Source organism: Odontesthes bonariensis, chromosome 5, assembly GCF_027942865.1.
Source record: "Odontesthes bonariensis isolate fOdoBon6 chromosome 5, fOdoBon6.hap1, whole genome shotgun sequence".
Taxonomy (NCBI): Eukaryota; Metazoa; Chordata; class Actinopteri; order Atheriniformes; family Atherinopsidae; genus Odontesthes; species Odontesthes bonariensis.
In genome coordinates, this window is record NC_134510.1 from 25,887,556 (window position 1) to 25,902,288 (window position 14,733).

Genomic DNA, 14,733 nt, shown 5'->3' on the forward strand with positions numbered 1-14,733 from the left:
ATCCACCAAGCTCCCCACTGCAGCTGCTTTCTATTGTACTTAAAACAGGCTACTTCCACTTAAATACAAACCTTAATGACACCCCCCTCCCACCAAAAAAAAAGTCCCTATCTCACAAAGTATAAAAAAAATTTGGTGACCCCGCCCTGACCGTATTATTACACACATTTCTCAAAAACCTTCTACCCACCCCCACCCACCCACCCACCCAACTACACAACTAGCACCCCAACCTAGCCCCACCCCCGCCATGTATTTAATATAAACGCTACCCATTCTCTTCCTTTCTCCAATTACAAATATCTGTTTTAACTGCAGGACATGTCACGTAGATCTCAAATAATAAACTGGATATCACCAAAGCCATTTGTGAAATGATTAATATTCCAAGATCTACCTGAATGTTGCTCCACCAAATCATTCCAGGGGCTGATTTGGAAATGGGCAGTACACATTAAACTCCCCTCCCCCCCTCCCTCCCCCTCCTCCTCTCTTCACACCCACCCTCCTCTACCAGAAGTCTCGGCGATGATACGCGTCTGGATCGCAGTATTTGGTCACCACCACTCTGTTAGCAAACTTCCTGCCGGTCAGCCCCTGCATGGCTTTCTGGGCATCAAACACCGAAGTGAACTCCACAAAGATCTGCAGAGTGGTTAAGAAAAAAACAAAAACAAACATATGGTGATGATTGTTAACAGACCACAGCATTGTTTTATCACAACAACCCCATTAAGACTGACCCATATTTGAGTTACTGCTTACCTTGCCAGTCCCAGGAATTTCCAGGCCGTCCACAGGGCGAGGTATCTCAATGCTCTTCACTTGGCCGTACTTGCTGCACTCATCCCTGACATCTTCCACTATCTCCTCGTACTCATCATCATCCAGGAGCTCTTCGGGGGCCACCATGTTCATCAGACACAGCACCTCAGTGGGCAGACCACCCATCTGAGTCACAGAGCTGTTCAGGCCTGGCACCTGCAGCGTCACTGGGGTCTGGTTTATACTTGTCTGCAAGGACAAACGGCTTATTTTCAGTGGAGAACATATCAGCAACAACATTGTGAGTCATGTGGACTCAGTTTTCACACACGCACTCTAAACACTTCAGTCTCCACAGCTCTGCGTTTTAATTTAGAAGTAAAATTAATGATTTAAATCAGTTTTAGCTTGCAAAGTAGACTAAAAAAAATATGAGTTTAAGAGCTGGAATAAGCTTTCCATCGAGTTTTATAAGAAACATTTTTGTTCATTTGCTAAATTTTGAAGATTATTATGAAATAAAAATATTCTTGTTGTTACTCAGCTGTCATAGTTGGAAGCTGATGTTTGCAATGCACACAAAACTGTGCTTATCAGGAAATATTCAATACTTCTGTACAGTTGAGAAGTAGCAGACACATTCCTGAAGCAGATCCAATCAGAAACTCATCTTTTTCCATTTTAGAAAGTCTAAAAGAGCATCCAGCCTCCCACCACCCTGCTGTCATCTGTCCAGTTGCTGGACACTTACCAGAGTGGCGTTCTTGGATCCCACGCTGGCTCTCTGCACCAGGAGCTTCTTGTCTCCCAGCTGCATACCGTTCAGCCCAGCAATAGCCTAAAGAAAGATGTCCAAGCTTAAGTACGAGCTTCCAAAAACTTGTACAGCGGATGCACATTTTTCTGATGAGATATCTTACCTGATCGTTCAAGTTGACGTCAACATATTCACAAAAGGCGTATCCTTTGGATAGGCCTGTGGCGCTGTCTTTAACCAGGTTAAAGGCCTTCAGGGGGCCAAATGACGTCAACAGCTCCTTCACCTAAAAACACAGAACCAAGAGTCCCCGAGAGTTTTTCACCCATTCAAGACGTTTCCATGACGGAAACAGCACAGCTCAAACTTCGCCACGAGAACGCGTCTACATCCGTGCAAGAATAATAAGGACGATACATCTCGTTTGCTCTTGTTTATCTTTGAGCGTTTCAGTACATGTGCTGAGCCCCAGTTTAGAGGCAGAAACACTGACCTGGTCATCATTCAGGTAGTTTGGCAAACCACCAATGAAGAGCTTGTGAGCTGAGTCTGGAACCACTGTAGACACCACACCTACATGGCGTGCAAAGATGACAGAAGGGGAACATCAAGAGAGGCAGGGCAAGCTCAACTAAAGAGTAATTGGTGAATACTTTTGAATTGTGCCACAAGTACTTAGGGTTAAAAACCATTAATGGTCTGTGTACCAGGCACATAGACACTGGGGTTCTCGCTCATGCCAGGTAGTGGCTGGTAATCGTGTGGACGACGAATTTTCAGACTCTGGCCTTGAAAGATGATTCCATCAAAGGCCATTGCCTGTGTCGTTTCGTCCACTGAACGGAACTGCACAGAAACATTTAAATATGATTAAATATAAAACAAGATCATCAAACATGGACTCGTGCGTATACACGCGGATCACAAACTATGGACGAGGGCTTCATCTAACCTCAAGGAAGGCAAAATTCTTATCCTGGTTGATCTGTACTGCGAGCACAGGATTTCCAGGGGCCTGAGTAAGACCACCCAAACGCATCTGTGCGTTAAAGAAGTCCATCATTGACTCCTACACCGAAGAGAAGGTCAAAAAGAAAGTTAGTTTATCTTAAAACCGTCTCAACACATCACTGAGTCACTCAGAGTACTCACCTCTGTAATACCAAAGGGGATGTTTCCCACATAGAGCCGACGGGCCTGCCGGGTCATCTGACTGCCCACTACAGGAACTGGGGTGGGAGTAACAGCCAGGCCATCTGGCGTCATGGTTGGCAGAAGGGCTGTGGCGGGGATCTGACCTGCCGCTGGACAGCAAATACAAAGACAGTTAAAGTTTAAAAATACACATCATTTGCACAAAGACATCATTAACCATGTCAGAAATACCTAAATTAAATTCAACCCTGAAACTTGTAAATGTACTTTCAAAGGATCAAGAAAGTAAAGAGTTACCTTGCATGGCTTTGTACTGCATGGGGGTGATGTGTTCAAAACCAGGTGGCGGGACATCCCAGTACTTCTTCACCTTATTCTTCTTCTTCTCACGGTGGGGAGAGCGGCTGTTTGGGAAACAGAGGAAACAGACGTCTCTCACTAAGCAATAAAACACTAGAGCAGATGATGGGTCATGTTTCCAGAAAACTAGGTGACTTTTAAGGAGGCTGCTTCCATCAAAACATTTAAAAACTGATAGTTTAGAGAAGAGGTGGGATACAGAACCCTCATCCAGTAAATCATTTGAACGATAAGTAAACCAGGCAGTGTTGCACAAACCAGCTTTGTGTTATTTTGCTGTATTACCTTCCAGCTTTGTCCTGGGGGAAGCTGGGTGGTGAGCTGAAATGACATTGGAAGGGTTTCACATTTCTTTCAAACATATCACAATAACCAACATTTCCACTTGGGAAAAAAAATTGGGATCTTAGATTACTATTAGGCTCTCCAAATACAGAAAAAAAATCTGTACAATGTGCAGGTGTATTGCATTATTTTTAAGAAATCCTGACAATTGAGTACTTAAAATTTGGGAAATTCCTGCACACATTTCCAGAAATATTTAGCAAGGGTGTGGGAGGCTGAAGAATGCACAGAAACACTGCAAGATGGATTAATTTAGGTCCCGGAGAACACGCTCGCCATGCTCAGTCTTCCCCTCTGAGCAAGGCTACGAGCTCCTGCTGCTTTTGCAGCTTCTCTCAGAAACGCATATATCGACAGGTTTGATCGATATGAACTTAAAGGTGCCATTAGAAGTGGGTTGACAAAGCTGCAGCTCCTTAACAAGCAAGTTTGATTAATCTGTTTCCCGTGAATTAGCAAACTTGTCACTATGTGACACTATAGACTGCCTACAATTGACGTGCTCGTATTTTGCACAATGCGGGAGAGAGAGCTCACAGGGACTGTCATTGTTGGCATCGAGTGGTCGCCCAACTCTGTTGTGGATACCAAAGCAAAGTGAGGCTTAAGAAGAGAAGTTGTCTCCTGTTGCTGTAGCAACAACAGAGACATGAGCGATGCTGCTTCACCAACAAGCCCAGGTTTGGAAAAGAGGAAACTCTTCTTCTAAGTTAGTTAATATCTGCGGTTCTTGAAAAGTTGTCGTCACAGCGTGCGTCCACCTTTTAAGATAACACACAATCTCAAATATACCAAATCACCCAAAAATAGTTCAATAAAAAAATAACAGCACCTAAAATGCTCAAAACGGATGAGAACTGTGCCAAGTTAAGCAACCGAAAACAAGCCAACGGAGCCAAAATAAGTAATAAGATTTGTTTCAAATAAAGTAAAGCAACAAAATGCAGTTTAAGGTAAAAAAAACAGGACAGTCTAAGACCTGTAAATGAGAAAATCAATTAATATTCAAGTACCCTTATGTGAAGAAGGCATGGGTGGAATATCCCCATAGTTAATTTTATATATATATATATATATATATATATATATATAAAAATCATTTCAGGCCCTGTTCTAAAATTAAATCATTCAATGTGCCTCAGAGCTGACATGCAATTAAATTTGTGAATTACCGCTAACACAACTGGAGTAGAGATTAAACACGGCAGCTGCAAAGAGGCAGCGGTGGATTTGACATCTTATTTGATTTTCTGATCAGCTGCTCACGATGCATAACCATTAGTAACACCTTTTAAATGAGTCCTGAGTAACAAGGAGCAACTGTTGAGTTATACCAGAGGTCGGATTAAAAAAAAAGTGAGAAAAAAAGCTGAAACGTAATCTAATACAGCCTGTACATAACTATACTATCAACTCCAGATTCAGTTTATCTATAAAAGCTTTCATCTTCGATGATAACTAAAAAGACAAATGGGTGTTACAGACGTAACAGACAGGCCTTTTGCCTCTGAATCACAGGTGATGGCAAAAATGTGCACATGTATGGAAGATTTCCTTCAGCTAAAGGCCAAAAGAGCCACTATCAAATACTATAGCTTGTGTTTGTTGTGTGAAAATCAGACCAAGTGTCAACATGTTCCCAAAACATGTGTGATATTGCTCCACGCTAAAGCATAAAAGCAAAGAATCTAAAAATCAAGCAAATATTTTTGCAGGAGTTTTATCAATATGCGTCAGTGTCATTTCTGATTGCAGGATTATCTGAAATTATTCACAGAGCTATTTATAAGCGAGCCTTCATATTCTGCTTTAAACGATCGGGAACGCAAAAGTGGCGGCTGCAGCTGCTTTCCCGTGAGCTTAAGGCAAAATTCATACTGCAATTAGCACCTGGGACAGATGGTTTGTGGAGGGCTCATGAAAACTGGTATCAAAATGGTGGTTTTAGAACAAAAATGGTGAGCTTAATATCAAACCTATTTGTAAATTAATATTTTACCATTAACAAAAGTCCAAAAAGTTTGTTGATCCAAAAAACACCCACATGTAAAAAGGTAAGTTAACAAGCTAACTTATCAAACTCATCCAGATGTTGAAATCCAGCTTCTCAGCTGATGAAATGGTTTATTTAGTGTCCTTTTGTGAAAGTTTCCTTTATAAATGAGCGTATGTTTTTTTATTACCATTATTTTTTGTTTACTTTTGTCTAAATAAAAAAGGCTTCGAGGTGACCGCTAAACAAACTTCTGACTGGTGCAGCATGCAGCTGATTCACTAATTCCTTTGACAAGTGTGGTGATTAAATCAAATGGAAGTCCAGTATAGATGGACACAGTCGATGAGGTGGCAGAAGTTTTAACAGATGGCTCATCCAGGTGTTGTTGCATGTGGGTACTAACCTGCGGCGGTGTCTGCGCTCCTTACTGTCTGTGCGGCGATCCCGGCTGCGTCTATCCCTGTCTCTGCTCCTCCTTTTCCTCTCTCTGCTGCGGCTGCGAGATGAGGACCGGCGGTGATGCCGGTTCTCTTTATCCCGTTCTGCTGAAGGGTTAGAGTGCTTGTAAACAATATTCAACAACCATACATTTAACAACACAATATGGCTTACACCTCAGTCTGTTAAACTAACTCACTTCAGCTGGAAATTAACCAGGAAACAACAATAACTGAGGTCAGTCAAAGGCCTGTTTTCCCCTTTTTTTTCCTGGGCCGGTTGGTTTAGTCTTCCTAATAGCTTTAAATTAGTTTTCAAATGACATGTTACCCTACTTTGAGGCGATTACCAATGAGATGCTAAATAAATGTAAAAATAAAATAGTGCTCTTTAATAGGCACACCTAGAAAAACTAATAACGTTTCATTAAACAGTTCTGCTTTAAATCCATATTTTGGTTGTTAGGTATAGATTTACATTAACTAGTATAAAAGGTGTTAATACTTTTAGATTTTGTTTGAGTTTAATCAAACTTTTTAAAATACAACTCTCATTAAGCTAAAGGTGCTTTATGAAGAGAACCTATTGAAAAAAAATGGTACAGTACAATACATTGTGTTGAGCACAGGGTTTGTAATTAACTGGGAACTGCATGTGTTAGATCAACAAACGGCCTTGCTAACAATGTGGCAGGCAGGTTGGTAGTTAATGTAATTTTATTTATTTTTTATTCTTTTAAAAGTCCTTTGTTTTATTTTTAAAGGCGTGGTTGGTTGATTCTCCAGTGAGTTGTAGCAACACTTGTAAAGGGCACCACAACTGTTCACTACAGCTGCTAGAAACAAATGCTAAGTGCCTCTTTCAGAAGTATTTCGTTATCAAACCGTCCCAATTCTAATAAGTACTGCCCCGGAACTTTTTTTAAGCTGACGTACTGATTATCCAACGTTATTAAATTCATAAAAAGTTTTGTTGGACGTATAAACGGACAACGGAGCAGCTATATCGCAGCTCAGAGGCTTTACGGTGGTAGGCTAACAGTGAGCCTAAGCGTCCCAGTAAATAGACATATCCATGGTAGGGTTATATGGTAGGTTAAACTGATTGGGCCATCAAAAACAATAGTAACAGACGCGTTTTCAAATTAAGATGTTCAACTTAGTTATTTACCTTGGTGGTTTTCAGAAAGCTGTCTTTCGAATTCGTCGAAGTCCGACATGTCTGGATTGAAGCCTACGGCGCTCTCAGGGACTGCGTTCTTCAGTTGGCGGTGGCTAGCTTAAGCTAGCAACAAAGTGAACAACGCTTTTAAATACCAGTGCTTCGCAGATGTAAATCGAGCAATTAGCTTCGGTCAGCCGTCTTCTTTGACACCAGATTTAACAAAAGTTAATGACTGGCACACACGATAGCGGTGTGTTTTTCATTCACAGCGTAACAGAAGGAATCACTGAGAAAGAAAAACGTGTTCGCGTAGGTTAGCCTGCTAATGTTAGCTAAGTAGCTAGTAGCAAAGTCCAGAAGAAAAGGCCCGATGCTGCACACACAGCCGTAGGAAGTGGCTAACTCGGTTGCGACAACGAGCACCGAATGAATGAGACTCCTATCCAAGCTAGATGCAAATCCCAGGGGGACACGGGCCCACAAGGTGCAACTGTTTGACTTTGTGAACCAAATTTTTACGCTCTCGAGTTTTTCAAGGCTACAGAAAACAATGAAGGTTTCGGTATGTATGCCCGCTTTTTTGCTCTGTCTTCCAGGCACCCCGTGACACCGGAAGTTGATGAATGTCAGATTTCCGGTGAAAGAACAAAATGTACGTATAATTAGTGCCACGGCCACACAAAATAAAAGGTTAGAAATAGAATTTATTTGTACCTGATTGTATTGTGAGACCTTTATGATTAAATTGACCCCCCCCCCCAACTGATTTTAATTTTAAGTTTTTTAATTGTTTTGTAAAGCTAAGCTAACCGAAATTGAACCAGCTCATCAATTTAATGTTTTTTGTCTTCATTGTTTTTACAGTTTAAGGAAAAAAGTCACGTAAAAAACACATAAAAAACTTCCCTTCCTTACTGCACAGTTATATTAAGAAATATACCCATATCTGCTTATTTTTTTACTTTCAAATAGAGAAACTAAACTCCAGAACAACGACAGGCCAAAACCATGCCACAAAAGCAAGTCATTCACAGTAGATTAAAAGTCTTTGCGCTCTGATCATACCAAAGATCACAAATACCGATGTTGGCACAATGAGGATATTCATGCTATAATTGATGGGACAAAACGGCATAAAAGATCAGCTTTATTTGTAGGAAATAAACCATTTTATTGCACTTGTTGTAACAGTACCGTTCATTAGAGTAACAAACACTTTTTCAGCAAGGGTGCTGTTGGATTTTACAGATTACGGTAATAATTCTACATTTTTGTACAAATACGAATGCTTTAATGACATGTCACACATACTGAAATGTTTCAGTCACGTTTTTTTTAAACACCACAATCTGGAGGGAATTTTCAGTCTGTCTCTTAAACGTACCATCATATACAAAAAAAAAAGTGGTTTCTGGTCCTCGATTACAGTAATTCTCACTTTAAAATTCAAGACGAGGGATGCACTGTTCCACTGTAGCCTGTATGGTTTCCTTTTAAGAAGTTTCCATATTTCTCCTCAACAATACACACACTACACTTAACTGTAAAATGCGGTCTGCTTCTTTGAAAATCACAAATTCGAACAAAATATCCTACAGACTACAGATCCCCGCAGCTCTTCTCACATGTGTGGTGGAGCACACATGTGGGTGCGTGTGTGGTAAGTTGAAACAGATCCTCTGTTTCTGATGTTCTAACTGTTAAAACCTTTGTGAGATATGCACAGTTTTCACAAGGAACTAAAAGTTACACAGTGTTACAAATAGCCGGTATAGTAGTAATTAGTGTGAATGCTCAGAGCCATATTTGACAAAAGTTGATGTCACGTCGCATTACAAATTCTCGATATCAGAAGAGGCAACATTTACTGGGACATAGGAAGATAATATACAAAGATCGTGGGTGCAACCCTTAGTAGGACAACAGAGTAATACAATAATATAGTTAAAACCGGGCAGATGCACAACTGGTGCTCATATCAAGAAAACATACAAATGCCACCAACGTCTTTGTGTCCAAAGTCATTTTAAGCCAAAAACCAGAGGCTCTATTAGCCAGAAGTATAGTGTTGTCACAAGTGCATCTGCACCACATTATGTCAGACTTGTCTTTACAATGGCCAATTAGTGATTGTATCCATTTCTTTTACAAGCTCTCCCCTCCGTTAAACCTGAAGAAACGGAGGAAAGAAAGGGAATTGGATTGCTTCTTATGCTGGGAACTTACAAAAATTGCAGTAAGGCAAGTTAGAATACTGTAAAAATGTAATAACAGAAAAAGAACACACCGAGCAACACAAACATAATGTAATGGTGATGCTTAAGTTAAAAGTGTATCGTTATTTGAGAAGAACATAACACAAAAAGACTGTGATTGAAAGACTATGAGATTGTGTCTAAAAGCATTAAAAAAGAAAAACAGAAACGCCCAATCTGATTATTTAGGCTTTCAGAAGCGATAATAATAATAATAATAATAATACAAATAAAAAAACTATCAGTGAGCAAACGTCTGATCCAGATGTTGAGAATAAAAATTAAAAAAACTACTTCTCTGCCAAATAAAGGCTGAAACATTAATGATCCTACTGCTAAAGACACCATCACCCATTCTGAATCACACGGAACTGTTCTCACGTTTTACAAGCAATGAAAACCAATTTTCTATCTCTAAATAGAACAGACCCCTACATCCTCACTTAAAGGCGGGGTAGGGGATCTTTTTCAGGAACATTTTTTTACATATTGCTTGAAATACTCTTCACACCCCCATTGCAACCAATTAATTAAAAGTTTTGACACAAATATGAAAAGTTTTAGTGGCCTCTAGAACGTACAATCTAGGAAAAACAGTATCCAATCATTGTGAACGGACCGTTCACAATGATTGGATTCTGATGCCGTCTATCAAACTGCAATCTGCTCCCCCCCCCCCCCCTCCTTCCCCCTGTGCGCGTACCCTGCTCCGTGAACGAATTACGCGTCCAGAAGCTTGGCAGGAAGCTAAACTAGAGCCAGCTTGGCTAGCACCTAGCATTATTAAACGTATAGTTGGCATAAACTAAATACTAAATACTAAAAATACGGCAACGATCGATGCTTGCTGTCAGAACAGCGCTCGTGCACCTTCGTGCTCGTGCGCGTTCATGTACTCTAGAGGCGTGCCTTCGGGGGGAAAGTGAAGAAAAGGGTTGGGACTTTTTACCTGTGTATTTTCAAAATGCAGCTTCGCTGGACTCAAAATCCAGGATCTCCTACCCTACCTTTAAATGAAGATTTGTCATATAAACCCACACATCTGAATTGTGTTGAAAGTATTAGTGAAGTGAGAAGAGTTTATCCGTAAAGAAAAGTGTCTAAATCTGTGCCTCTGCAGTGAGCTGGCCGGCTGCAGAGGAACCCAACAGCCTTTCTTATCGCTTACTCCACTCCACTGGCTCCTAAGCCGTTTTCACATACATACACACACACACACACACACACTGGAGATTTTCTGAACAATGTGCTGACGGTTTGGTTCAAACTTTTTCCACAATTGCTGCTCACCCAAGCACAGCACAGCGGGAGGCTTTCAGCTGGTGACACGCTCTCCAGGCTGGAAATATGAGGGAGGAGGTGCAGGGGAACGGCTGTCCAGAGCGCGCGTAAGCAGCATGCGATGCAGAAACTACGAGTTGGAAATCATTGGGTTTTCTTTACAGGCTGAGAATAGCAGATGAGGCTACTTATTGTGTTGATATGAGTAGTGCATACACGTCAGCAGAAAGACAAATTCTCACCAGCACACACGCACTCTCTCTCACAGAGTGGAAGCAAATACTCTGGAATATTTGCTGACACGTTCGTACATTGTCTCACTCGCTGATGTTCTGGGGATTTTTCCCTGAGGGCTTGGTGGAAAATCTCCACAAGAAGTCCAGGGTGAATGCTGCGGACATTTGTGATCTCCTATGCCACCGCTCTGGAACATCTCTAGAACATTTCCGGACCCTTGTGGTTGTGTGAAAACGGCTGTAGAGACACTTCCCAGGAATGTGTGTTTCTCCCCTCAGTGTCTGAACCTGTAGGAGATGGGCAGGAGAAGGTTGTTCTTCTTTAAGGCCTGCACTCTGTTGAGAGTCTCTTCATCCAGGGCAATGTAGCAGCGTCGGGCATAGTCCAGAAGCTTTTCCTTGGATGAGTCGAACTCTCCCACCTCAGCCACTTTCTCTGGGGCCACAAGAAGCAGCTCAGCGATGGGTGTAGTAGAAGCAACCGTGTTTCGGTCAACACCGTGAATTTGGAAAGCCTTGGACATGTTTTTGAGACGCTGGTATGTGAGCAGAATTTTCTTGTAGCGAAACAGCACTCCAGCAGCGTCTTTTACTGAAGAAGAGAAATGCACAGGAGAGTTAGCTGCAGCAGTCTCATAAGCAATAAAAATGAAAAATTTTGAGTTTTGTTGCAGGACGTTTTTTCCCTCCTTCACCTCTCTGCCGCTCTCTTGGAGCTCGGAGGACTCGCCGTCTCTTTATCTGGTCCCTGTTGTTGGTAATTGTATCTGACAGTACATCTTCCCCTGAAATAATTTCCTCCTCCTCAATGTAGCCATTGTGCTGCAAGTACTCATCAGTTTCTCCCAGAAGTGACATGGCATCTGATAAGACAAAAAAATATCTACTTAATAAAACCCAGCAGGTTAAAGACATACAAAAACACTGATGTCATTGAAGTAATTAGGGTGATGCAAAGCTTTACACCATCTGATCTATATTACCTGGACCACTGCGTCCCCTCATTTCATTAATGGATGATCTTATAGCAATGCCCGTGTTGCCACTGCTGCCACTGGCTGTGGTACTGGAAGCACTGTGGCCATGGCCTTGCAACTGGGATTGTGTTGAATTAAACAAAGCATTCATGGAGGCGAGCTGAGTGCTTAATGGACTGCAGACCCGGTTTTTGGATGAAACCAAGGTGGGAGGACCAGACCTTCGCTGGACAAACTGTCGTGTAGGAAACTGCTGTGAGTCTGTCTTCTGTTGTTCTATGAGGAGGAAAAACCTTAAAAACTGAGAATCTGCTTACTCAGATGCAACACACATATTGAATACAGTAAATTGTGACCAAGCTGCACAGCTGTAGCAAGCCATTTCTTTTTTCTTTTTTTTTTAAAGTATTTGCATTTCAGTCTTTGTGTTTACCAGCAGGATGATCTTCCTCTCTTCTTGCTCTCCAGTTGAATCGTCTCGATTCATACCCTTGTGAGAAACAAACAGTGAAAGATAAGAATATGTTTCCCATCTCAAAAGACCTGCTTTGCCAAAGTTTTTAATTGAACCATTAGTCAAACAGTTGGACAGCTTATCAGCTGGCACCCGTCCCCTGTCCTCACCATTACTGTACTGGCTCTGACTCTGCTCCTGTCCCAGGCTCTTTGTGGAAAAGATGAAGCGATCCAGTTGGCATCGGAGGAAGTCCCTCTCCTCCTCCAAGTCCTCGATTCTTTTCTGCAGCCAAGAGTTTTTCTCCACAGAGATCTGGAGCTGGGTCCGCAGGTTGGTGATCACCATGTATGAGTTGTTGACTGAAGATGGGCCAGTGGTTGAGGGCGGTTCTGCGGAGGACAAGCGGGACAGATTGGGAGGTCACATGTGTTGTATGTAAGCAGAATGATCTAACTGTGCAGAAATGATCTGACATTCACCATCAAAATTCTGATCACTCTGGTTGAAAAATCCTTGCTGCTCAAAGTTGCTTTCCTCATAGGGGATGGTAATTTCATAGGAATCCTCATTTTTTGGAGCTGAGAAAACAGACGTAGTATTGAGTAACTGCGTTTGACTCAAAGGCTGGACAATAATTTTTACTGGGAGCCATCAAAACCTTACTCTGCAGGTGGAGAGAACCTGCGTGGCTCTTGGATTGGGGAGCTGCGTCACTCCTGTTTCCTTCCTCCATCTATTACCAAAAACAAACATTTATTTAATCTCAGACAATTATCATCAAGCCACGCATATGACCTGACACAGTATAGAGGCTTTGTTACAAATATTTGTAAAGCACCCATTTTTTATTTTTAAGAAAGATGCTGTTTGCGGGAAAGCCTTCACTGCGCGTGTGTGCCTACTTAGAACACACAGAGCCAGAAAAAGCAGATTATTACATGACTCACAGACATAAAAAAATAAATCAAAACATTCAAACTAGTTGTGCTTCTCAAGTATAAGTTTGTAGCGGCCTAACAGCGTTCACAAGGAGGAGAAATTATCTGAGCCCAACGTTAGCTTTGTGTTAATGTTAGCAAAAATGTAGCCAGAATATATAATTACAATCCTTCTTTCTATCCACTTAGTTCTTTAATTCCGTCATATTGACATTAATATGATATCCACACTGTAAATATAACCCTCCGAAATGGGTACGTACCACTTCACGTTTGTAATAACTTAATCGTGCACATGTAATAAGACGTTATTACTCAGTCATATCTCCATTTCACGAGTTCGTCTGCTAGCTAACAAGCTAACAATAACAATTACGACAGTTTTTTTTTTTCCACGCTACCTGACGTCATTTCCGGCTGTAATAAGATAAGTGTCCGTTCAACTGTCTCTGGTTACACTAACTGTAAGAAGAGTCATTTATGGCCTTTAATTCATCCCATGGCAGCTTTTAATTTAGACTGACAAAGATGTTTGTACACATATTTTGTGCGAGGAACTTTTATATCTTGGAAAATTGTTTATATTCAGCTAAACCCTGCAAATATTTTAATTATTTATATATATGTATATATATATATATTCAAATGACTAAATGTATAACCAAAGAATGTTTTCTTCTTTTTTGCGCTGACAAACTTAATTGTTTATGTTTATATCTTTCATGAATATATATGCGGGATGTGTGCTGCAAGAACGGTCTGTAAACTCATTCCTTTCAATGAGCTTATTAGAGTTTTTTACAAAAAGAAAAGGACTGTCACTGGCGCTCCTGGGGGCAAAACTGTAGGACAGGTTAAACAGGTGAGGAGGTGTCAGGTTTCGGGAGGTGGCTTCTCCTATAGTCGATCCGGAAAGGCTCAAAAACGCACTATTTCCACGCTAACTACTACGACTTAATTTAGGAAATTTCCCAACTTCACGAAAGGGTAAGTGTTTGATATAATTGGGAAAGTAGTCGTTACCAGTTAAGCACTAAGCTACTTGTTTGCGTTTTTACTTTTGCCGATAAGGGAAATCTCATGAAGCACAGGTGTGGCACCTGTTTTTGTTTGCATGCAAGGCCAGAGAGAAACATATAAGAAATATCCTACAGCGATAGTGTAAATACAGTTTATTCAAATTTAACTTGTCATCATTTGAAGAATTCTTTCCTTTTTTTTTACATATTTTAACGCAGTGACTCCAATCTTCATCTTTATGGTGGATCAGTTCAATACGCCTCGTTTCATATACTGTTTTAATGGAATATAATAATCTGTTGTTTCTATTATGGAATCTGTAGATATTAGACATTAACATGGACAGTTACAAAACAAATGGCTCCTGCGCACCAACATTTAATAGGACCCTCATTTGTCCTTTAAATGACTACTCAGTCAGAGAAAAAAAAAAAAAACAACCACAAACCATGCAGATACAGTTTGTGCTCATTAACTCTTCAACTGTGTATCCTGCAGTTGTTTTGTGTCATTTTATATCACTTTGTGGACAAATTGCACCTTGTTTTTGCCTCATTTACATCATTTGATAAGTTTGAAAGCATCTTTA

General features: G+C 40.9%; 2 protein-coding genes across 7 annotated transcripts; both read right to left on the bottom strand.

Moving 5' to 3' along the window:
- Positions 1-248: 248 nt before the first annotated feature.
- u2af2a (U2 small nuclear RNA auxiliary factor 2a) lies at positions 249-7,602 on the bottom strand. 6 transcript variants are annotated; one of them, XM_075465706.1, is made up of 12 exons: positions 6,987-7,602; positions 5,782-5,920; positions 3,323-3,358; positions 2,975-3,081; positions 2,675-2,826; positions 2,475-2,591; positions 2,212-2,368; positions 2,016-2,095; positions 1,686-1,808; positions 1,517-1,603; positions 766-1,014; positions 249-645 (listed from the first exon to the last, which is right to left on the bottom strand). In XM_075465706.1, the coding sequence occupies exons 1-12, from the start codon at positions 7,033-7,035 to the stop codon at positions 511-513; spliced, it is 1,431 nt and encodes a 476-aa protein (XP_075321821.1). In that variant the 5' UTR covers positions 7,036-7,602; the 3' UTR covers positions 249-510. The 6 variants fall into 6 exon arrangements, with proteins under 6 accessions (XP_075321821.1, XP_075321822.1, XP_075321820.1 ...); XM_075465707.1 differs by having other exon boundaries at positions 2,230-2,368; positions 5,782-5,923; XM_075465705.1 differs by having other exon boundaries at positions 5,782-5,923.
- Positions 7,603-8,116: 514 nt separating this feature from the next.
- Positions 8,117-13,514, bottom strand: LOC142380140 (coiled-coil domain-containing protein 106-like). The gene is made up of 8 exons (XM_075465711.1): positions 13,388-13,514; positions 12,850-12,919; positions 12,666-12,764; positions 12,354-12,575; positions 12,163-12,219; positions 11,736-12,005; positions 11,448-11,615; positions 8,117-11,344 (listed from the first exon to the last, which is right to left on the bottom strand). Exons 2-8 carry the CDS (start codon positions 12,917-12,919, stop codon positions 11,028-11,030), a joined length of 1,203 nt encoding a protein of 400 aa, XP_075321826.1. The 5' UTR covers positions 13,388-13,514; the 3' UTR covers positions 8,117-11,027.
- Between the last annotated feature and the right edge of the window lie 1,219 nt (positions 13,515-14,733).